General features: G+C 51.1%; 1 protein-coding gene across 1 annotated transcript; it reads right to left on the reverse strand.

Moving 5' to 3' along the window:
* Nucleotides 1-1812: 1812 nt before the first annotated feature.
* On the reverse strand, nt 1813-21275 carry LOC120239207 (cytochrome P450 4F22). Its single transcript, XM_039243374.1, has 12 exons — nt 21053-21275; nt 17507-17651; nt 12547-12600; nt 12298-12425; nt 12002-12123; nt 7923-8190; nt 6098-6164; nt 5857-5986; nt 4031-4164; nt 3102-3166; nt 2389-2471; nt 1813-1998 (listed from the first exon to the last, which is right to left on the reverse strand). The coding sequence occupies exons 1-12, from the start codon at nt 21272-21274 to the stop codon at nt 1821-1823; spliced, it is 1596 nt and encodes a 531-aa protein (XP_039099305.1). The 5' UTR covers nt 21275; the 3' UTR covers nt 1813-1820.
* Nucleotides 21276-24975: the final 3700 nt, after the last annotated feature.

Genomic DNA, 24975 nt, shown 5'->3' on the forward strand with positions numbered 1-24975 from the left:
GAGCAGCCAAAGGAACACTAGAAAGACCAAATGACAAATCTGTTGCTCTGCTCAGAACCCTCCCATAGCTCCCCATGTCTGTCACAGCAAAGTAAAAATCCTCCAAGGCCCTGTGTGAATTTACTTATTTGCTCATTTATTGTTCGTCATCTATTAACCTCCCCCCACCCCCAACAAAGGTCAATTATGGAAGGGCTCAAATACCACCTGGCTCACAGCAGATGCTCAATAAATATTTGATGAATTAATACAGTTATTGTAGACCTCGTCACTGCCCCATCTTCTATATCATCATATCAGGGACTACACCATCACCTGTTCCCCCAGCCAAAGACTGGGGAACCACCCTTAACTCCTCCCTCACCTCAGCTCCTGTGGCTAGGTAGTACCCCCTCCTGTCCCACCCGGACCTCAGTCTCCCTCCTCCCCAGGTTTCCAGTCCCCAGTTTCCCCCCCTTCCAAGCCACCTGCCTGCCAGCTCATATCTGACCAGATCCTGTGCTGCCCCTGCTCACACACTTTCTATAGCTCCCTATTGCCTTCAGCATAAGACCTGAACTGAGATGGGCCTGCAGTTTCTGGGCAGTTGGCCCCTGCCCGACCTCCCTCCAGTCTGCACCCCGCCTCCAGATCCAGCCTCCCTGGTGGTGTTCCTCGAGCACCCCACTCTCTCCCTCACCTGGGGACGTTTGCAGATGCTGTTCCTCCCACCTGACAGGCTCTTCTCTCCCTGTTGCCACTCAACTTGTACCCTCACTTCAGCATCAGAGAAGCTCTCCCTGACCCCCCCTCCCCCCACGTTGTGTTCTCAACAAGGGCCTGCCTTTTGGCGCACTTGTCATGGATTGTGAATAAATTTACGTGTGGAAGTATTTGTTCAACATCTGTCCCCTGCTCTCCCGACGGCAGGAATTGGGCCCGGCTGTGCTCCGGGCCCAGTGCCAATAAACACTTAATTAATATGTGGTCTGTTGATGAGATAAATGAATGCACAAACTGTCCCCAAAAGCCTGGGTTTATATCCGAGGACAAATGGCCTCCCAGCCTCTTAGCCCATAGCTTCCCTTGGTGGCCTCCCAACTGTCCGGGCACCTTCATTGCCTTCCTGGAGCCCAAGGGAAGTGTCTGGCTGAGCTAGGGGCTGGCCGGTGGGAGATGTCTGCATCCCTTGCTTTTATTCTACAAAAATCAGAACACTCAGCAAAGGGCCTTTTGGCAAGGGAGGAAGGAAGAGGCTTTCCAGGGAGGGTCTAGATTTACAAAACAACAACAGAAGCACACATCCTGAGCCCTGGGGTGCAGCCTGATGCCAAGGAGTTCGCCCATGTGAGCTGGGGATCCCACGCAGGTGACGTCCGGGTCCAGGGCTCTTACTTTGGACTCCAGCTCTCAACTTAAAAGCCAGCAGGGATCCACGGGGGACAGGTCCTGAATCCCAGAGGCCTTAGGTGTCGGGTCATAGGTCCTCAGATGGCTGGGTGGGTGGGGCCTGAAGGCCCGAGTGCTCTGGATCCTGGGAGTGGGTCTGGGCCCGAAGGGACGCGGCAGAGCCTGGTCCCTCAGGCAGGAAAGCAGGACCTGACCTGGACCTCAAGCGGCGGGACCAGACCGTCAGGAGGCGGAGCCTTGCCGTGAGGGGCGTGGCCTGTACCTTCATCATGCGGCTCCGTGGAGGAGCCTGGTCCTCCGAACCAGGCCTCCGAGGGGCGTGGTCTCTGCCCTCAGGGTCCTGGGGGCGGGATCTGGTTCCCTCGGGGGCGGGGCCTGGGCCTCTTTGGGCGGGGCCTGGGCCCCCGGGATCCGCTGGGAGGCGCCGGCGATCAGGCCCGCGGAGGCAGTGGCTCCACGTTGAGCCAGATGCCGTTCTCCGTGCGCAGGATGAGCTCCGGCTTCCGCCGCACCTTGCGCGTTCGGTCCACGCTCAGGCGGAAGCGCAGCAGCGTCAGCGCGACGGCCACGCGCATCTCGGCCATGGCAAAGCTCTGTCCGATGCAGTTTCTAGAGGAAGGGGGACGAGGGGTGGGGAGGGCTCAGGTGCAGCCGCCGTGTGCCCCGGGAAGGGGGAGTCCCTGAGTAAATGACCGACTTCCCACTCTGGGCCTCAGTTCCCTCATCTGTAAAACGGGCGCAATGGCATAGAGTCGTTGGGAGCATATGAACCTAGAACTCCGGGCCTGCCACACAGTAGGTGCTCAATACCAGGGATGCTGTTGCAGAGTCTGATTTAGGGGCTTCCCAGGACACTGGAGGCATGAAGAGTGCTGGGTTGGCAGAAATCACATCTGGGTGGGAGGCGATCTCTGCTCCTGATCTGCACATCCCTGACCTTCCACTGCCCATGGCGCTTCTCCTACGCTTGGCTTGGACTGGGGGAAATAGAAGAGTTACCTGGGTCCGGCGGAGAAGGGCACGTAGGCCAGTGGGGAGCGCTGCTGGGGGTTGTCCGGGTCAAAGCGATAGGGGTTGTACACCTAGGCAGGAGCAGCCAGGAGGTGAGCCTGGGGGCTTGGCCCATCCATCCCAGGTTGGCCCTGATCCTTCCACTGGACGGAGAGAACCTCACTACAGTCCAGCCACACCTTCCTCTTTCTGTTGTTCAAGCATGCCAGGCTCATTCCAACCACAGGGCCTTTGCACTTCCTGTCTCAACTGCCTGGAACAGGCTTCTCCCTGCTCTTCACACTTTTCAGGTCTCAGCTCCAACACCTCTTCCTCCCCAAGGCCTTTCTTCACCATGTGAGCTGAAGTGCCCCCCCCCACGCCCTCCAGTCTTTATTTCCTTTGTGCATGTATCACAACCATAGTTTTTGCTTATTTTCTTCCCCTGAACTTCACAATGAGCTCCATGAAGGCAAAAAACAGTATCTTTCTCCATCCTCCATGCCCAGCACAGAGGCTGGCAAACAGTAAGAGTTCAATAAATATTTGAGGACCTAATGAATCAACAGTGAGCAAATACATGGGGGAGGGGCATTCAAGCTCTGCACTCAGCCAGGCCATCTGGGTCCCTGGGGAAGAGGGGAGGGAGGCCTTACTGCCCCAGGACCACCCGTCTGAGGAAGAAGAAGCTGAGGCAAGAGAGGATTGAGGAGGGCGCTCACCTTGGAGTCAGGCCACACTGTGGGGTTGTGGTGGGTTCCGTAGATACTGACCAGACAGATGATTCCTGTGGGGAGGGTGGCGTCAGTGGGGCCACTGGGGCTGAGGGGACCGGGATCTCTGGAGGTCTCCTCCTCCCCTGCTCTTCCTGAAGTCATGCTGTTCCCATGAGCCATTCTACCACCCTTCCCTACCCATCCTTCTCTGAAAAATTCCACTCCCCCTGTGCTCCCTGAGAGGTCCCGACCACCTCCTTTCTAGCTGCTATGCTGGCCACACAGGGATCTTTCTCACTCACAGATCTGACATTGTTCCTCCTCACCTCAAAAACCTCCCATGGCTCCCTACTGTCCTGAAGATCAAGTTCAAGTGCCTCGCCCTAGCATTCAAGGTCTTTCACTACCGGCACCCTGAGACTCTGCTTCATAAATATGCTCTCTCTTTCACTTTCAACCTTCAAGGCTCACCTCTCATGCTGCCTCTTCCAGGCAGACCCCCACCCTGAATTACACCCCAGATGAAGTCATCGCTCCTTATTTTGGACTCTTTCAGCCCCGGTTCCTTCCTTTAGCCCATCCCTGACCCCGTGTGATGGGGAACATCTGTGCCCTGCTGTGTCTTCCCCAGACTGTGTGGTACTCAAGGTCTAGAGCAAAGCTTTGTCTCCAAGGGATATCTGGCAACTGAATGAAACCATTCCTTCCTCACCTGCACCCTCACGGGGCCCACCACACCACACCCACTCTTGCCTTTCCACCTGGACCCACCCACCTCTCTCTAGCCCCTACACGTTGGGTCTCCTCCCTCACCCCAGAAGCAACAGCCACACAGGGAGATGCCCCGTCTACAGGGAGGGTGCACCTGGGGCAGGTATGACCACGCCCCCACAGGCACCAGAGCAGCCTGGCAGCCAGAAGCACAATGTGGGCACCTTTGGGGATGATGCGTCCGTCTGGAAGCTTAATGTCCTCCGTGCAGCGGCGGGAGACCAGGGTCACGGGTGGGAACTGGCGTAGGCTCTCCTTGATGCACATAGTGGTGAAGGGCAGCTGGGTCAGGTCATCCCTGGGGAACATGGAACGTGGAATGGCGGGTGACTTGGAGCCAGTCTAGAGCAACATCCCGTCCCCCACCCCCCCCACACACACAACACACGCTCAGAAGCAACCATGCAGGAAACCAGTCCAGGATTTCAGACTTGCCCCAGCTTCCGGTGTTTGCACTCATGCCATGCACACATCACTAATCCTCAGCATGCTAAATATCTGACCCCCAACCAATCCAAGCAGCACCAGCAGGCTTCTGCATGCCCAGCATTAACCCTTAAACTGATAGATTATGTGGCAGTCAGAGGATTGCCAGGAGAGGTGACAGAACAGGCAGTGCCCACCCCCCCCCCCCGGCAGCAGCAATTTACCAGCCTGTGTGGATCAATTTCAGTATTCAAAAACCTGTACATTCTCTCCTTATGTTATTACTAACTTCTTTCCATTGGACTCCAGGGCCCAAAACTGGATTAATTATAACCCTTGTGATCTAGATCATTTTCTTTTTCTTTCAAAGAAACTTTGCATTGCTACTGTAAAGGGCAAACGGCATGCCCGGCATAAAAGTACCCATAACATAGGGGTGCCTGGGTGCCTCAGTCGGTTGGGCATCCAAACTTCGGCTAAGTCATGATCTCATGGTTCGTGGGGTTGAGCCCCGCGTCGGGCTCTGTGCTGACAGCTGGCTCAGAGCCCGGAGCCTGCTTTGGATTCTGGGTCTCCCTTTCTCTTTGACCCTCCCTTGCTCACGCTGCCTCTCTCTCTCAGAAGTGGATAAAACATTTTAAAAAAAGTTTTAAAAAGTACCCATAACATAAACACCACTGGGAAAACAGATGAGTTATTAAATTCTGGCTAGACATCATCTTCTGCCCAGTCCTCGGAGCCTGGGCCATCTTTTCCATTCATTAAAAAGGCAGGTTAGCAAGGAGTTGAAGAATACCACGGCACCCAACAGAGAGTATCTCCCTGACATTAATATCTAAAAGGTTGACTCTGGGGGCCTGGGTGGCTCAATCGGCCTAAGCATCTGACTGCAGCTCAGGTCATGATCTCACAGTTCAGTTTGTGAGTTGGAGCCCCGCACTGTCAGCACGGAGCCTGCTTGGGATTCTCTCTCCTCTTTCTCTCTGCCCCTCCCTCTCTTGGGCTCCCCCCACCCAAAATAAATAAATAAACTTTTAAAAATTAATAAAGAAAAGGCTGACGCTGAACTGAAAAGAGCTTTCTCTCTATTGGATGCTATTTAATGCTGTGTTTTCTTTAAGTCACCCAAAAATCAGCTCTACATGGCACACATCTCAATTCTATACCCCATGCCTTTTGCATGTGATTCTGCAGTGCCTTCTGCTCAGGTGGGTGGAATATATGTCCTGCCGCATTCACGTTGGGCTTGGCTCTGTGACTTGCTTTAGCAAAATGGAATGTTAACAGTGCAAGCAGAGGTTTTAAAGTGTAGCTCTTTGCACTTCCAGAATCTGCCTTGAGAAGAACACGCCCCGGGTAGCTGTTGGTTCAAGGAGAATGAGGGGGGACGTGTGGAACAGACGTAACGCACACCTCCGTTCGGAAGCCACCCCGCTCAACTGAACGGCACCCTGCAGCAGCAAGAATAATATACAGGCAAGAGCAAGAAATGGGCGCAGACCAGAGCAAGAAACCCATACGCAAGCTCTAGACTCAGTCCATCCCCGACCCCCCCCAAACTGACCACTCCAGCTCCTCCAGCTCCCGGCCTTGCATGACCTCCTGGATCTCTTCCCGGCACTTCTCCTGGTACTCTGGATACTTGGCCAAGTTGAACAGCACCCATGACAGCCCACTGGATGTTGTGTCATGACCTGTAGGCAGAGGAGGAGCTCACGTGGAGGCTGCCTGAGGACGGCGGAGATGCGATTTTCTGACAACAGGGTCCCTCCCCGCCTCCCCCAGCACCCCCCCAACATCCTCACCTTCAAACATAAAGGTGTCCGCCTCGGCTCGGATGTCTTCATCAGACAGCTCCTTCCCGTCTTCATCCTGGAATGAGCGGGAGAGGATGCTCGGCCCACTTCATCCCCCCCTCCGCGTCCCAGGGCTAAGGCCAAGATACTCCCCCCTCTCTCAAGCCAAGCTGTGGGGGGGTGGGGGGAGGATTCCAGGCAGATAGAGGCACATGACTTGTCTAAGATGGAAAGTGAGAGGGAGAGCCAGAGGTGAAGGCAAGAAGGGAGTTTGTATTCCTCGAGCAGCCAGGAGCAGCAGGCATCCTGCTGGACACCCAACCCGGACCTGTGATCGGGTCTCGTGATGCTCGTGTCGTAAATGAGGAAACTGAGGCTCAGAGGGAAGAGTCAGGTGACCAAGGTGGAGGGTCCGCTGGGCAGCAGGACCAGAGCAGGAACCCAGGACACCCGGGTCCAGAAACTAAGTGCCTCTCAGGGACCGTGGAGGGGGTTCCTGGGCTCAGTCGTGAAGCATCGGGCTATTACTTTTTTTTTTAATGTTTTAGTTATTTCTGAGAGAGAGAGAGACAGCGTGAGCAGGGGAGGGTCAGAGAAAGAGAGGGAGACACGGAATCCGAAGCAGGATCCAAGCTCTGAGCTTGTCAGCACAGAGCCCGACGCGGGGCTTCAACCCACAAACCTGTGAGATCATGACCTGAGCCGAAGTCAGACGCTTAACTGACGGAGCCACCCAAGTGCCCCGAGCATCTGGCTTTGGTTCAGGTCATGATCTTGCAGTTTGTGAGTTCATGTCTCACATCAGGGGGAGCTCAAGCCCCACTTTGGGTGAACATGAGCCCCTCTTCCAGTGAGCCTGGCTTCTTTCTCTCTCTCTCTCTGCTCCTCTCTCTGCTCTTTCTCTCTCCCTCTCACTCACTTGTACCCTTTCTCTCTCTGAAAGAAAGAAAGAAAGAAAGAAAGAAAGAAAGAAAGAAAGAAAGAAAGAAAGAAAGAAAGAAAGAAAGAAAGTTTAACAGAAGCAATCTCTGCAAGTGTCATATTTTTTCAGACTTGGATTTCATTTTTTTTTAATTTTTTTTTTAATGTTTTATTTATTTCTAGGAGAGAGAGAGAGACAGCGTGAGCAGGGGAGAGTCAGAGAGAGAGGGAGTCACAGACTGAAACAGGCTCCGGGCTCTGAGCTGGCAGTCAGCACAGAGCCCGACACGGGGCTCGAACCCACGAACCGCGAGATCATGACCTAAGCGAAAGCCGGACGCTTAACCGACTAAGCCACCCAGGCGCCCCAAGGATTTCATTTTTTTTTTAAGTGTGGTGGACAAAATCATGTCCCTTGCCTCCCCCCCGGCCCCCAACACCAATCCTCTAGAATTCATATGGTGAAGTGCTCACCACCCAGGACCTCAGAATGTGACTCCATTGGGAGACAGGGCCTTTCGAGAGGTAATTAAATGATAATGAGGTCATTATGGTGGGCCCTAGCCCCATATGACTGGTGTCCTTTGAAGAAGGGACATTTACACAAAGACACAGGCCGAGGGAAGACAGTGTGAGCGCACGAGAAGGCGGCCATCTACAAGCCAGGGAGAGAGACCTTCGAAGAAACCAACCCCTGTCAGTGCCTTGATCTCAGACCTCTAGCCTCCAGAACTGTAAGAAGATGAACTTCCGAGGTTTCCCAGCAAAACTGCCGCAGTAAGTCTTACGTGTGCTGCACCTGCCTGCCTCCTAGATCTGTGTTATTTGGGACATTTATCATTTTACAGAGTCGGTGCAACTCACACGGGGCCCTGTCCTAGGCAGGGCTCCACCCTCCTGGGCCCAGCCTCACCTTGGCCAGGAGCAGCACATCGATGAAGTCCAAGGTCTTGCCCTGTTTGCCCTTAAGCCAGGCCTCAGCCCCCTGCTGGCGTAGTGCCCGCCGCCGCTCCTGGATGACCTCCGTGGTAAAGCGGTGCACGGTGTCACAGGCCTGCCGGAAGCGCCGCCCGTCTGCCGTGAGGTAGTAGACGAAATTGATGTGGTGGTGCAGGCGGTACTGGCGCCGGACCACGAGGGCGCTCAGCTCGATGATGGCCGAGATGTAATCGCTCATCTTCCTGCCGGGGAGAGGAAGGACCGTGAGCACCAGAGTGTTCTCCCCGCGGGGAGGTGACCCTGGCCCCTCCCAGAGCTAGCCAGTTCTTAGCGAGTGCCAACAACTCACCCAACAGTACACCTTTCATGTGCCCACCAGACAGTCCAGAGCCCGCACACTGAAACTTACCAGGCTGGGCCACTATCTCCAGGCCTTAATCACTGGACAACTAGGGACAGCCCCTGCCCTCCAGAGCCCCCTGTAGTTATTCAAACAAGTCAGTGCTAGGTCTGCAGAACTGCCATCCTGCTCCTTCCCAAGGAAACCACAAAAAAAGACTTTGGCCATCCTCTCTCCTGACTGACACTGTGGCCTTGGCGTGTGGACCTGAGTGGTGTAGCGCGTCCCCTCCGTTTGGGAACTGTAAGAACGATCATCTCCTGACCTGTTGGCCTCATCGTATCTGAATAAAACCAAAACCCAGGTACACTTTAACACTGGCCCAGAGGGGGATGAGGACTTCCCAAAGACTAAATGGCTTTAGAGTAAGAGAACTCATATATCTGATCACAAACTTGCATCTAAAATATATAAAGAACTCCTGGGGCACCTGGATGGCTCAGTCAGTTGAGAGTCTGAGTCTTGATTTTGGCTCAGGTCATGATCCCAGGATCATGGGACGGAGCCCCACGTCAGGTTTTGCACTGAGGATGTAGCCTGCTTAAGATTCTCTCTCTCCTTCTCCCTCTGCTCCTCCCCGGCTCACTATCTCTATCAAAAAATAAAATAAAAACAAACAAATAAATAAATAATATAAAGAACTCTTAAAATGCACTGGTAGACAAATAATCCAATTTAAAAATGGGCAAAACATATGCATAGGCATTTCTCCAAAGAAGATATACAAATGGCCAAGAAACACATGAAAAGATGCTCAACAGCATTAGCCACTATGGAAATGCAAATCAAAATCACAGGGAGATACTGTTTCACCCCAACTAGGAATGGCTATAATCAAAAAGACAGATAATAATAAGTGTTGGTAAGGGTGTGGAGAAACTGAAGCCCTCACATACTACTGGTAGGAATATAAAATGCTATATGCCCTTCTCTCTCTCTCTCAAAATAAATAAACCTTAAAAAAAATTTTTTTAAATTTATTTCTAGGAGAGAGAGAGAGACAGCGTGAGCAGGGGAGGGTCAGAGAGAAAGGGAGTTACAGACTCTGAAACAGGCTCCAGGCTCTGAGCTGGCAGTCAGCACAGAGCCCGACGCGGGGCTCGAACCCACGAACCGTNAAAAAGTAAGGGAAATATTGATCTGAATATCATTTGGAATTCTGTTCTATATAAATTCTTGATTAATTTCTTTTTTTAGATTAAACATTTTTAATGTTTTTATTTATTAAAAAAATTTTTTTTTTAAATATTTTTATTTACTGCTAGGAGAGAGAGGAAGAGAGAGACAGCGTGAGCAGGGGAGGGTCAGAGAGAAAGGGAGTTACAGACTCTGAAACAGGCTCCAGGCTCTGAGCTGGCAGTCAGCACAGAGCCCGACGCGGGGCTCGAACCCACGAACCGTGAGATCATGACCTAAGCGAAAGTCGGACGCTTAACCGACTAAGCCACCCAGGCGCCCCTAAAAAAAAATTTAAAAAGGGGGGGTGCCTGGGTGGCTCAGTTGGTTGAGCATCCGACTCTTGATTATAGCTCAGGTCATGATCTCACAGTTCATGGGACCAAGCCCCACATTGGGCTCTGTGTTAACAGCATGGAGCCTGCTTGGGATCCTCTGTCTCTCTCTCTCTCTGCCCCTCCCCCACTCACACTCATGCTCTCTTTCTCTCAGAATAAATAAATAAACATCTTAAAAAATGGAAAAAAAAATGAGGGGCACTTGGGTGGCTCAGTTGGTTAAGTGTCCGACTTCAGCTCAGGTTATGATCTCACAGTTCGTGAGTTCAAGCCCCATGTCAGGCTCTATGTGACAGCTCAAAGCCTGGAGCCTGCTTCCAGTTCTGTGTCTCCCTCTCTCTGCCTCTCCCTTACTCATGATTTCTCTCTCTCTTTCACTCTCTCTCTTTCAAAAATAAAGATTAAAAATTTTTAACAAAAGAACAAAATGAAATCACTGGGACAGGTGTGCAAGGGGCTGTCCTTGGTCCTTAAGTATGCTTGTTGTTTCCACACCCATGTCACAGTCTGTCATTTTCTTGTTTACTTATTTGGTCATGGTTACTGCTTTTCTTCCCACCAACAGGTAAATTCCAGAGGAGCAAGACTTCGTCTATTTTGTTGACCATTATATTCACAGTGCTTAGTCCAGGAGTGGCACATAGTAGGCCTGTAATAAATATTTCTGGACTGATTACTTCATTCATTAACTAATTAATCACTAAAGCCATTGTCACCTTACCCAACTGAAATATAATCCTACAAAGCCCAGAGTAACAAAGTCAGCAGCTTATCATTGAGAACCTACTATGTGCTACAAACTTACCAGTTATGATGTATCTTATTCCTTATATCCCCACTTAGACTATAAATTCCAAGGAACTGGGACTTAGTCTATTGCTCACTACCATATTCTCAGGAGCTATCATAGTATCAGGCCCATAGTAGGTTCACAACAAATATCTGATGAATGAATGAATGGATGGATGGATGGATGGATGGATGGATAGATGGATGAACCAGGACAATGGTTATTTCATTCATTCATTCAACAAATATTTACTGAACATCTACTGTGTGCCAGGGCAGTGCAACATCACCTTATTCTTTTTTTTAATGTTTATTTATTATTTTTGAGAGAGAGAGAGACAGAGTACGAGCAGGGGAGGGGCAGAGAGAGAGGGAGACCCAGAATCCGAAGCAGGCTCCAGGCTCTGAGCCATCAGCACAGAGCCTGATGCGGGGCTCCATCTCACGAAACGCAAGATCATGACCTGAGCTGAAGTTGGATGCTTAACCGATTGAGCCACCGAGGCACCCTTAATGTTTGTTTATTTATTTATTTATTTATTTATTATTTCTAGGAGAGAGAGAGAGAGACAGGGTGAGCAGGGGAGGGTCAGAGAGAGAGAGGGAGATACAGACTCTAAATAGGCTCCAGGCTCTGAGCTGGCAGTCAGCACAGAGCCCGACGCGGGGCTCGAACCCACGAACCGCGAGATCATGACCTAAGCGAAAGTCGGACGCTTAACCGACTAAGCCACCCAGGCGCCCCAATGTTTATTTATGTTTGAGAGAGAGAGACAGACAGAGCGACAGAGCATGAGTGGGGGAGGGGCAGAGAGAGAATCCCAAGCAGGCTGCAGGCTCTGAGCTGTCAGCAGAGCCTGACAAGGGACTCAAACCCGTGAACCACAAGATCATAACCTGAGCCAAAGTCAGACGCTTAACTGAACCATCCAGGCGCCCACATCATTCTATTCTTAAAGCGTGTCTCAGAGGGTCGAGAATTGTCATCCTTCTTTTACAAAAAAGGAAACTGAGGCTTATAGCCTGAGGAGACAGTTTCCAAAGGCCAAACTATTCCTCGTGGAGGAATGAGGGAAACTAGTATTTACTAAGCACCTACTCTACACCAAACCACCACCTTACATTACCTCACTTAATACTCACAAGGCAACTATGGGGAAGGAACTGGAATTCCGTTTTTTGGATAAGACCCAGAGAAGTGCAGTTTTCAGAAACACACAGCCTGTCAGTGGCAGAGTAGCAACAGCCCAGGGATGTCGAGCACACCTGAGAACTTCCTTTCTTCTCCCCCCACCCTGCCCTGGGGCAGCTGGCTCTATCACTCCCCTGCACCAGGAAGGCCACACTCACTCCTGGCAGTTGCTGTTGTAGCTGAAGACACATTTCTGAAGACTGTCCAGGGTCATGAGGCTGACATGCTCAAACATGTCAAGGGAGACCACCGGTCCCTCCGCCAGGCGCCGCCATTTAGCCTGGAAGAGAGATAGGTGGCAGATTGATGCAGAGACGGCCGGCTTCGAGCCAGGCTGACAATGACGCCCCAGCTGCCTGCTCGTCGCAAGCCCATTTTATGGGTAAAGGAGGTGAAGCTTCCTGATATCACCTGGCTTCAGGACACCCTCTTCCCAAGAGACTTTGCGACTCACGTGCATGATGTCAGTGCACTGGTTGAAGACCTTCATGTAGGGCTTCAGGATGTCGAAGTGAAAGGCGGGTGTCAGCAGGCGGCGATGCCGGCTCCACTTGTCACCTTTGCTGAGCAGCAGCCCATCTCCTGGGTCCAGGAGACTGACATTAGGAACCTCTCCTACTAGTCTGAATCACTACAAGGAACCCCACACCCCTCCCCCTCTTCCCTGAAGCCCCAGCCCCAGCTCATGCAGCCCCACACTCACCCAGCCATGGTTTCAGGAAACCATAGAAAAGGTCATCCTTGGGGGCTATGGCAGCTGTGGAGAGAGAAGAGGTGATGATAACTCAGAAGAGAGTTCTGACCCTTGACCTCTGCTTATAACCTCCTTGGGCCTCCTCTCTGAGGTCTGATCTCCCCCTTACCTGTCCAGTCTGTTCTCCACACCTGCCCCAGAAAGACCCTCATAAGATGGTGATCTGAACATGTGCCTCCCCTGCTCAGATACCTCCCATGGCTCCCTATCACCCTGGCAAAACAAGTTCAAGCTCAGGTTCGCACTGAAGGCCCCACCCGTCTTGTCTCTGTGTGCCTCTCCTATCTCACCCTTCAACATACACAAAAATAGCCTCGCATATTGGCCGTAGTTCCTACTTTGTCTGGGCTGTGCTCCCCATCCAGAATGACCTGCTTCACCCTAATCACCCCCTCTTTTCAGGCCATCTGAATTCCACCTCCTGTGCTCTCAGTCTCCAGGGCAGTCTCCTCCCTGCACTCCGGTCCCAGGAAGTCCTATCAGACGCTAGATCTGACCATGTCCCTTCCTGCTCACACCCATTAGCCACAAGCACCAGCCGTTTGGCCCATTTTCAAAGCCCTGCATGATCTACCCCAGCCCAGACTTCCCTCAAAACATCTCTATTATCCTCAGGGTGCCTGGGTGGCTCAGTCAGTTGAGTGTCCGACTTTGGCTCAGGTTGTGATCTCACCACTCGTGGGTTCAAGCCCCGCATTGGGCTCTGTGCTGACAGCTCAGAGCTTGGAGCCTGCTTCAGATTCTGTGTCTACCCCCGCTCTCTACCTCTGCCATGCTCATGCTCTGTCTCTCTCTGTTTCTCAATAATAAATAAATGTTAACCAAAAAAAATTTTTTAAGCTCCTTAAAGGCAAAAACTATTATAAAAAAAAAAGAGAACATCTCTATCCTCCATTCCCTACATACTCAATGTTCGAACATCACAGAATTTTCTCATCTCCTTGAAAAAGCCACATTCTCTCTCTGTTCTTTCGCCCACATGCCCTCTCTGCCTCAAACACCCTTCCTTCATCCTTCGAGTCTCTGCTTGGATGCCATCCCTCCCCCACCAATCCCTCCAGATTGGATCCATCCAGACACAAGTCCCTGGAGGGAACAGACCATGTTGAACACTGATATATCAGTGCTAAAAAAATTTTTTATGGAATGAACCAGCCAAAGGATGAAAGAATGCAAAAATGGATGGATGGATGGATGGATGGATGGATGGATGGATGGGTGAGTGATTGAATTCCCTTTCTATGGGCTGAACAGATTTGGGACCGAATGGGCAGGGGCTCAGGAAAGAAGTACCTGAAACTCAAGTGATGTCACTTTTACCTGAGATGTGACTCATCCACCTACACACAAACTACCTAGGAATTGGCCAATTGTGCACACAGTCATCTGTCCATTCATTCTCTTATTCAGAGAGCTCTGCCACCCTTGGTACCCAACCCATGCTGGGCAGTGCTGGGGATCGGAGAGGGCTCAGCTGCACACCCTGCCGGGAGGAGATCCAGGTGGGGTGAGAGAGGAAAGTGGAGGCACGCCATGCAAATATCGAGGATGTAGAAAGTGTGCCAGAAGCAAAGGGAGGCACAGAGAAAGGGCTGCTAGACAGCCTTCCGGGCTTCCGGGAGGAGGTAACATTGGAGAGGAAGGTGGAAGTCTATCTAGTCACTGAGATCTTTCCTCTCTGAGATCTGGACTCCAACCTAGGCCCCTTGAGGTCTTTCCGATACACAGACGCATTCAACAGTTGCCCAGATCAAGCACCATTCCCTAACACCCCCAAGCTAAAACACAGGCTCATTTGCTTTGCACACAGGTGCTCTGAGTCCATCTCCTGTCTCATTGCCGACTCATCCCCACACATCACCTTCACTCCAGACCCCCCGAGTCACCTGCATTCCGCTGGCACTTTCGCACATCTGCACCTTTGCCCTGGTAGAACCTTCCACCTGAGTCTTCTCATACGGCAAACTCCTACATGTCCTTCAAGGCCCAGCTTCATTGACACCTCCTCCATGAAGTCTTCTCCAATCCCCCGCCCCTACCCCAGACTAAACCTTTGCTCTCCCATCCTCAGATCCCTACACCACTCCAACTTTGACCACTAGATTCCAGGAGAGTCTGTGTCCAGGCTGCCTTTTCCCTTTGTGTCCCTTTCAGTAAAAAGGGGATGGTTTACCCTGGAGGAGGTCATATAAGAAAAGGCCCCACCCAGTGCTCAGCAGGAAGCTACATATCCCTGTGTTTAAGAGCTTGGCCGCTGGGAGGGCCAGATCTTGGTTTGAATCCCAGCTCCACCACTAACTCGGTGTGTAAACTTGAGGGCATGTTAACCATGCAGACCCTCCATTTTTTTCATCTGCACGAGGAGAAATAGAACAATCCTGTCTGTCTCGTGGCATCCCTACAAAAACTCAATGAGCTAATATGCTCCCGGCACACGGCAGGTGCTCATTAAATATTTGTACACATAAATGAATAATTAACCAACCGCAGGCTATTTTTATAACCATGATTATAATTATTGGTCATTGGTGTCAAGAACTCAGGAGATGATTACCTGCACCCACAGTTCACAGCAAGCCCCCACTAGTGAAAAATAAAAGCACAGCCGCCGTGGAAAGCTGTTTGGTGCCTCCTTAAGAAGTTAAATGTAGAATTCCCATATGGCCCTGCATTTCTACTCCTCAGTATCTACCCAAGAGAAATGGAAATATACATCCACACCGAAACGCATACAGGCATATTCATAGCGTCATTGCTAACAGCATAAAGGTAGGAAGGACCCAAATGTCTGTCAACGGATGAGCAGATAAACAAATTGTGGTATATCCATACAACCACACAATAGACTATTACTCAGCCTTAAGAAAAATTGGGTGCTGATAATTGCTACAATGTGGACAAACCTCGAAAACATGCCAAGTGAAAGAAGTCAGGGCAAAAGGCCACATTTTGTATCATTCCTTCACTGTGCTATATCCAGAATCGCAAAGCCACAGAGATAGAAAATAGAGTGGCATGTCCCAGGAGATGGGGGTGGTGGGGGGAATGGGAAGTAATTACTTAGTGGGTACAGGCTGTTTAATGGAGCCGTGAAAAAAATTTGAACTAGAGAGAGCAGAGGGCTGCGCAACATTGTGAACACGCCAAATGCCTTTCGGTTTCAAACTGTACATTTTAAAATGGTTAATTACATGCTATGTGCACTTCATCTCAATAAAAAATAAATGTATAAAGACAAGCTATAATGATATGCCTATATGTCACACTTCATTCTCTATAACGCGTTTCCCCCTGCTTCCTCCCATTAACGCTCTCCAGCCCAACTGCCCAATAGAAGATGAAGAAACAGAGTTTCCAGGGGGAGCTGTGCCTTTCTCAGGGCCCATGGGCTGTGTGGGTTTAGCCCCAGGGTAGCAGGGTCCCCAGGTGTGGGCCCCAAGGAGGCCCCGGTGGGGGATGGGATCCACAGCTTGGGGCCAGACCGTCAGTCCTGACTCACAGCCCCCCCCCCACTCCCACTCCCCCAGCAGAGGAGGCCCTGGATACCCTGCCTGTCCTGAGGGAGGGGAGAAGGAGAGGCCTGGGCATCTACTATGCACCGAGGCCATGCTGGGGGCTCTACTCCCTACTCTATTTGGGGTCTCACAACCATGTACGATGGTCCTCGGGAATCTGAGTCTCTGAAGACAAGGAAAGGGGAGAAGGAAGAGGAGGTGGAAAGAAAGAAAAACAGGATGTGAGAAAGGCAGGAGAGAAGAAACCCTCATGAGCACCTACCCACATCATAGTGAGTCTTCACCACCACCCCATTTTACAGATCAGAAACTGAGGCCCTGAGAGCCGACATGAATTTCTGGGTCACGCAGCAAGTATGGCTGTGGCCTGGATTTGAGCCCAGAGCACCCAAGTCCCGGCCCAGGGCTCTTTCGACAACTTGAAGCCCATCTCTTTGAGGAGTCCCCTTTCCCCGGGTCCCCGCTCCCGCTTTGTGCAGTGGGGATGGGCATCCCACTAACAAATGCAATCATGGGGAATGAAACGTGGGGATGGCAGCCCCTTCCTCTTTCACGGCTCTGACGTGGCAGCCTTGAAGGTGGTTTCTAGTCAAAGAGAGGTCTCAGCCTCTCTTTGCAGAGGCGCAGGCTAGGGCTGGAGGTCCTAAAATTCCTGGACCTCCCTCATTCCTCCCTCCTCTCTCAAATGTCCCTGATGCCTCTGGAGGTGCCCAGATACGTGCAAGGCCACTCTGAAGATGCAGGCTCCTATGGGGAAGACAGAGCTGGACGCAGACACACTCAGTCAGCCCTAGAAGGTTAGGACGGAGAAGGGAAAAGCTCAGAGGAGAAAACCATGATCTGTCTGGAGGGTCAAGGAAGTCTTCCTGGAGGAGCAGTTTCCCTGGATCTGGGTGTTTAAGGTTGAGCAACAACTTGCCAGGCACACCCAGGAGTCCTACACCTTGGGATTGGTGTGGATTCAGAAGGGAGAAGCAGTCCTTCTAAGTCTCCTCTTCCGCCAGTCGGGGTCAGCCCAGGTGAAGAGTACAGGCTGCAGGCTGGGATGGCCACAGCGGGAACATCAGAACTCAGACGATGGGACTGCCGTGGCTTAGAATTAAGCAGCAGCCACTAAACAAGATCTTGGGCAATTACCTATTTGAACGTGTTTGACTCTGACTTCTAGGTGGGTAGACATCCTCTCAAAGTTCCTACGACTTCTAGACACCGTCACACCTCTTCCCGTGCTGTCCCCACTATCTGTATTACCATGGCTGCTTTGGTGAACTCCTATTCATCCTTCAAATCCCTATTCAAATGGCCCTTCCCCCAAACAGCCTACATGTCCAGAAGCCTAGGTGATTTCTGGGAGTTGAGGGTTTAGCCATCACTCAAAGGCCCAGCCCACCTACCTGAGGCACCCACCACGGGCTTGATGTAGTCAGGGTGCACCAGAACCAACAGTGGCAGAACAGGGCCAATCCACACCAGGATCACATGGTGCATGTTGTCCAGCACCTTCTTCTCATCTTGGAGGCCCGTCTCGTTTGGAAGATACTGCAGGGGGTGGGAGGGAAGGACAGTGAGGAGGAACCCAGCCCCCAGCTTCCCCTATAGCCTTTCCCTCCTTCCACCGCCCATCCTCAAGAACAAGCCCGGAAGAGCTGTCTGATTGCGCACATATGATCGGCAAGATGGCTGCACCTTGCCGCACCTCCATTCCCTCATCTGGGGAGTGGGGAAGAATCAACCCTCTGTCTGAGGCCAGCTGAGAAAACTTATGAAATAACAAACTGAAAGACACCCCCTCCCCCCCAGCACAGGGGCCTGACACATAGCCGGTGTTCCAGAAATAAAAACAATAACCGTACACCTGATACTAATGATCAGCATTTGTCGAGTACTTGCTAGGTTAGTAATAAAACACCACTAGCATTGTTATCTTTAACACTTGCATGTGCTTACAGTGTTAGGTGCTGCTGTGGACACTGTTCATATAGTTAATACCTTCAACCTACCCAAGAATTCTATGCGACAATTGCTACTATTTTCCCCATTTTACTTTGCTTGGAAAAGTCCAACGACTTGTCTGAAGGTACAGGTGAGTAAGTGATTGTCCTGGTTTGGGCTTCCCCAGAGCCGCCTCCCAAATTCATGGCCCCGGGAGGCAGGCTGGGCCTACAGGGTCAACATTGTCCACATCGACCCGGTTGACTCTGGGCACCAGGGCCTGCCCACTACCTTCAGGACCACCATGAAAGCCAGATGGCTCTTGGAATAAGAGCATTGGGTACGGGCCATGAAGAATGAGTAGGAGTTCATCTAAGTGACAAGGATATTTGGGGCAGAGGGCACAGTCCCAGCAAGGACCATGGAGGTGAGAAGTCAGAGCCTAGACTAGAGCGAGTAGGGCGGGAGTCAGAGTCTAAAGGGACTTGGGCACTAGCCGAGGAGCTGAGACTTTCCCCAGACAGCAGTGGGGAGTCATGGAGGGTGTGTGATCAGAGGGGGGACATGGGTGGTTTCGAGAATCCTCCCGGAGGCCAGGACGGGGACAGACTGGAGACAGGAGCCCAAGGAGGAAGCTGGACCAAGGTCCAGCCGAAGACAATGAGGCCTGAGCAGGGTGGGGGGTGAACGGGAGGAGGGAGACTTGGGCACAAACAGGCGAAACCTGGTGAGTGTGGTGTCAGGGGAGCCATTCCTAAAGCCACGTAAAATATTCTTGGAGCTCTTAGCAGAAACGAATCTCCTGCTTCCTTCCTCTGAGACACTCACTGCAAGTAGCGTCTGAAATATTTCTAGGGGCGCCTGCGTGCCTCAGGCGGATAAGCGTCTGACTCTTGATTTCAGCTCAGCTCATGATCTCACACTTCGTGAGTTCCAGCCCTGCCTCGGGCTCCACACTGACAGTGAGGAGCCTGCCTGGGATTCCTTCTCTCTAACTCTCTCTCTCTGCCCCTCCCCCGCCCCACTCACATTCTCTCTCCCAAAGTAAATAAAGAAACGTAAATAAAACAAAATAGCTATTTCTGGAATCACTCGATACTTCCGGTCTCTGCAGGACTCAGGGCTTGAGCACACCCACCACCGCGTGGCAGGGTCAGTGCCAAGCGCCACAGACAGGACTTCAGGAATTGTCAGCACATCTCACGAGGTTATCAGGACCCATCATAATCCCCACACTGCGGATGGGGAAACCAAGGCACAGGCAGGTGAAGTCGTTTGCTCAAGGCCGTGTGGCAGGAGAGGGTCAAAACGGACATCGAGGTCACACTGGTGACCACTGCCCGTGAACGGCCTCTCCAAAGTCCACGTCTGCACTCAGCATGAGGCCTAAACCAGGAAGGTCTCCACAACCATCCCTCAGTTTCATTTAGGGTTAGAAGGGGGCCCAGGCGAGTGCAGTAGGCCGTAAGGGACTGGGCTCTAAGATCCCAAAAGCCGCAGTGCCCTCAGAAGTCTGGCTTTCTTCCCACCACTGAAGCTCTTTTAGAAGAGCGCAGGTTTTCTCAGCCAGAAACAAGAGGTGGCAAAGGGTACAGACCTAGGAGCAGGCAATCTGGGCCAATGGCCTAGTCTTGAGTCCCAACTCTGCCGCCTACAAGCTGTGTGACCTAGGGCCAGTTACTTAACTTCTCTGTGCCATAGTATCTCAGGAGCAGAATGGGGATCATGGTGGGACCTACAGCCTAGGATTGTCAAGAGGACTGAGTGAGTTACTATTTTTAAAGTACCTGATATAATTCTAAGCACATGTATGTGAAATAAGAAATGAAAGGCGGGATTTCTGGGTGGCTCAGTCGGTTAAGCGTTCAACTTTGGCTCAGGTCATGATCTCGCAGTTCGTGAATTGGAGCCCCACATCAGGCTCTGTGCTGACAGCTCAGAGCCTGGAGCCTGCTTCGGATTCTGTGTCTCCCTCTCTCTCTGCCTCTCAAAAATGAAAAAATGTTTTGGGGCACCTGGGTGGCTCAGTCGGTTAAAGTGTCCAACTTTGGCTCAGGTCATGATCTCATGGTTTGTGGGTTCGAGCCCTGCATCAGGCTCTGTGCTGACAACTAGCTCAGAGCCTGGAGCCTGTCTTCAGATTCTATGTCTCCCTCTCTCTCTGACCCTCCCCTGCTCACACTGTCTCTATCTCTCTCTCAAAAATAAATAATAAAAACCAAAAACAAAATTAAAAAATGAATAAATGTTTTTTAAAAATGAAATGATTTCACCATGTGTAGCAACATGGATGGAACTTGAGGGTGTTATGCTGAGCAAAATAAGTCAGGCAGAGAAGGATAGATACCATATGTCTGCACATATAGGAGGATTAGGAGGACCTTAACGGAGGACCATGGGGGAGACGAAGGGGGGAAATAGTGGGGGAGAGGGAGGGAGGCAAACCATGAGAGACTCTTGAATGTTGAGAACAAACTGAGGACTGATGGGTGTGGGGGGGAGGGGGGAGATGGGCACAGAGGAGGGCACTTGTGGGGATGAGCACTGGGTGTTATATGGAAACCAACTTGACAATAAACTATTTAAAAATAAATAAATAAATAATAAAAAGCAAAAAAAAAAACAAAAAAGAAATGAAAGGCAAGGCAAGAGAATGAAAAAGAGGGTGCAACCACACTGGGGGGTGGGGTGGAGCAAAATCCACAGGGGTTCCCCTCACCCCGCCCTGGAATCACAGAACCTGACGACTTTCACGAACACTGGTGACTGTTGCTACAGCAATAGGCTGAAATTATAGAGGACACTTCGGACTCAGCTCTGCCTCATCCCAGCTGTGTGATCTTGGGCAAACGGTTTGCCCTCTCTGAGCCTCAATCACACTTATATCCTGTACAATGGGTCTGTTCATGGCTCCAAACTGATTCTTAGTGGAATGAAGAAGCCATCAGGATCATCCTCCTTACTGAACACCTGGCCCCTGCCCAGCCCGGCTGCCCAGCTGCACACACCATGCCCAGGTGGCCCAGCAGCCAGTTGCGCCGGGATGGCTGGGGGAAGCAGCGCAGCCGGCAGCACATGACGTAGAAGCACCAGCAGAACCTCAGGAACTGGATCAGCAGGCAGAAGAGGAAGAAGAGCAGGGAGAGGAGGAGCGCAGACCCGGCGTACAAGCGGAACGCGGTCTTCTCCAGTCCCAGGAAGCACAGCAGGTGTTCTGTGACGGGCAGCATCCTGGGGGAACACACGCGACGGGGCTCAGTGCGGGGAGGAACCAGCCACTCTGGCCATGTGTGTGCCACACACACGATGGCCTGTGGAGTCAAGCATAGTGTACCAGGCACACCGGATGTGCTCCATCCACATGAGTCCCAGACACCAAAAATACCCTCCAAACTTCCCCCAGCAGCGACCTTCGGAGAGCCGGCCAGATGGATGCACCAGTGCCCTGTGCACACGCCCTCAGCCTTCACTCTGCAGGGCATCCTTCCTGACTCCTCCGCCCATGCCTGGCTGGCCAGAGTGTTGGAAAATTAAAACACATACACTTGCGCCTTGAAAACAGCTCATTTTTTTTTTTAATTTTTTTTTTTTTTTTTTTTTAGGAGAGAGAGAGACAGCGTGAGCAGGGGAGGGTCAGAGAGAGAGGGAGTCACAGACTGAAACAGGCTCCAGGCTCTGAGCTGGCTGTCAGCACAGAGCCCAACACGGGGCTCGAACCCACGAACCGTGGGATCATGACCTAAGCGAAAGTCGGACGCTTAAGCCACCCAGGCGCCCCATTGAAAACAGCTCTTAACCAATGCCTGATGAATATTGCTAGATAAATCCCTTCTCCCCTTGGGGCAATGACCTTGAGATGTGAGTTTCACACGCGCTACCGGGGTTCCGCAGCAGGATTAAATTCCAGCTGCCCACAGAAGAAACTGCCTCTATTAAGTGCCTTCCTTCCCCTGTCTTCCCTCTTTTTCTTTATTTAATTGAGGTGAGATTCACCCAACATGAAATGCACCATTTTAAAGTACAGTTGACCCTTGAACAACGCAGGGGTTAGGGGACCCCAAGCCCCTGTGCAGTCAGAATTCCATGTGTAACTTTTGACCCCCAGAAAACTGAACTACTCGTAGCCTACTGCTGACTGGAAGCCTTACAGATAATGTAAACAGCCAATGAACACGTATTTTGAATGTTATATGTATTATATACTGTATTCTCATAAGAAAGTAAGCTGGAGAAAAGAAACTGTAATTGAGAAAATCATAAGAAAGAGAAAATACATTTACAGTGCTGCACTGTAAAACAAAACAAAACAAAAATGGATGTAAGTGGACCCTGAAGTTCAAATCCGTGCTGCTAAGAAGTCAATGGTATACAATTTGGTGGCACCTAGCATATTCATAGTCGTGCATCCACCAGCTCTATCTACTTCGAAATGGTTTTCATTGCCCCGAGAGGATATCCCATCCCGATTAGCAGTCACCCCCCTCCCCATTCCCCTGGCAATCACTAAACTGCTTTCTGCCTCAATGGATAGTTTATTTCATCCAAATGGGACCATACAGCTTGTGACCTTCTGTGTCTGGCTTCTTTCACCCAGCGTGATATTCTTGAGGTTCAGCCACATTGCAGCACGTGTCTGAACTTCATCTCTTGCACTGCTAGGTAATATTCCATTCTGAGGATGGATCATAATGTTAATCCTTTTATCTGTCGATGAGTATCTGAGCTGTTTCCACCTGCCATCGATTGTGAAATGTGCTGCCGTGAACATGCACATACAGGTATTTGTTTGAGTCCCTGTTTTCGACTCTTTGGGATTCACTTCCTTCTTCCTTACTGGTATGTTCTGTGACCACTTCCCAAATAAGCTCCTTGCACTCAAATCCTTGCTCTAGGGTCAGCTCTTGAAGGAACCAAAACAAAGTGGGCAGTTAACAATAATATTAATAACACAGCGACCAGGTATAGAGCATTACAATGAGCCGTGTACTACACGCAGGGACACGCATGCATGCCTCATTCTATGGTATCTTAAAGTGGGCCGCAGAGTAAGGTCCTACAATTCTTTCCACTGTTGGGACAACTCAATATCTGTTCCTCTAACTCAAGGGAGCTGGAAGCTGGCAGAGGCCCCCTGAACCCCTGTCAAAGGCCAAACTCAATCACGTTGGGGGCCCACAGATCTCAGACAGTGCCAACAAGATTCCTGAAAACGGTTGGGTCTTGCCCTCCTTTCCTTAGTCTGGCTGCCCAAGGGTTCCCTCTGTGCCCCACCTCCTTGGGCAACACAGCCAAAGGAACCCTACCCTCTAGGTCCTCACCTGAGTCCCCAGTCCCCACCCACCCCTGCTCATGGTTCCCTCCATTAGGGCCCCAGAGTCACTGGCTTTCCCACCAGCCAATGACCAACCATGTCATCCATGCAGAAGATGTGAAGTTTCTACTGGTTACCGTAACCTGGGAAACCAGCTGGGTGCATCGTCACCAAATCTGGAGAGTCCCATTGGGATGGTCTGACCTAGAGTACCAGTCACGCAGGTGACATGACCACTCATCAGGACGGCTAGCATGGAGGAGAGAAAGAAAGGAAATAACAAGTGTTGGCTAGGATGCAGAGAAACCTTGAACCCTTATGCCTTGCTCGCGGGGATGTAAAATGGTGGAGCTTTGCTGTGGAAAACAGTATGGAGGCTCCTCAAATATTAAACATAGAATCACCACATGGTCCAGCAATCCCACATCTGATCAGATCCCGCAAAGAAGTGAAAGCAGGGACTCAGACAGATATTTGCACACCCATGTTCACAGCGGCATTAGTCACAAGAGCCAAAAGGTGGAAACAACCCAAGCACCTAAGAAAGGATGAATACAGGGGCGCCTGGGTGGCTTAGTTGGTTAAGCGTCCGACTTTCGCTTGGGTCATGATCTCGCGGTTCGTGGGTTCGAGCCCCACGTCGGGCTCTGTGCTGACTGCCAGCTCAGAGCCTGGAGCCTGTTTCAGAGTCTGTGTCTCCCTCTCTCTCTGACCCTCCCCTGCTCACGCTGTCTCTCTCTCTCTTCTAGAAATAAATAAAAATATTTAAAAAAAAAAAAGAAAGGATGAATACATGGACATAATATGGTCTATCCATACAATGTAATGTTCTTTGGCCCTAAAAAGGACAATCTGACACATGCTACAACATGGATGGACCTCAAGGACATTACGTTAAGCGAAATAGGAGACATAAAAAACAAATGCTCTGTGGGGCGCCTGGGTGGCTTAGTCGGTTAAGCGTCCGACTTTCACTTAGGTCATGATCTCGCGGTTCGTGGGTTCGAGCCCGCGTCGGGCTCTGTGCTGACTGCCAGCTCGGAGCCTAGAGCCTGTTTCAGTCTGTGACTCCCTCTCTCTCTGACCCTCCCCTGTTCACGCTGTCTCTCTCTCTCCTAGAAATAAATAAAACATTTAAAACAAAACAAATGCTCTGTGACCCCACTTACAGGAGGTCCCCGAGTCAGATTCTGAGACAGGAAGTAGAATGGCAGGTGCCAGGATCAGTGGGAGGGAGATAGGGAGTCCGTGTTGAACGGGGACAGAGTTTAATTAAAGAAGATAGAGAAGTTCTGGAGACGGATGGTGGTGATGGCTGCATGACAGGGTGAACTATACTCTGAAATGGTTAAGCTGGGGGGCAACTTAAGAAGAAGCTAAATAAAAGGGGCTTTCTCATTAAATGCACATGTGCACACACACACATAGCTGGGTTCTTTTTTTTAAAATGTATGTATTATTTATCTTGAGGGGGAGGAGGGGCAGAGACAGAGAATCCCAAGTAGGCTCTGTACTGTCACCACAGAACCTCATGTGGGGCTCGAAACCACAAACTGTGAGATCATGACCTGAGCCGACATTAAGAGTTGGACACTTAACTGACTGAGTCACCCAGGTGCC

This window comes from Hyaena hyaena, unplaced genomic scaffold, assembly GCF_003009895.1.
Source record: "Hyaena hyaena isolate Hyena2069 unplaced genomic scaffold, ASM300989v1 scaffold_227, whole genome shotgun sequence".
Classification (NCBI taxonomy): domain Eukaryota; kingdom Metazoa; phylum Chordata; class Mammalia; order Carnivora; family Hyaenidae; genus Hyaena; species Hyaena hyaena.

What these genes read in the sequence shown, in the direction of transcription:
- LOC120239207 (XM_039243374.1), bottom strand. Translation starts at nt 21,274, where the DNA reads ATGCTGCCCGTCACAGAACACCTGCTGTGCTTCCTGGGACTGGAGAAG. An exon ending in GCCCGTGGTGGGTGCCTCAG is followed by an intron (nt 12,601 to 17,506) that starts GTAGGTGGGCTG and finishes CTCTCTCCACAG; the next exon opens with CTGCCATAGCCCCCAAGGAT. An exon ending in GGACACCTTTATGTTTGAAG is followed by an intron (nt 5,987 to 6,097) that starts GTGAGGATGTTG and finishes CTCTGCCTACAG; the next exon opens with GTCATGACACAACATCCAGT.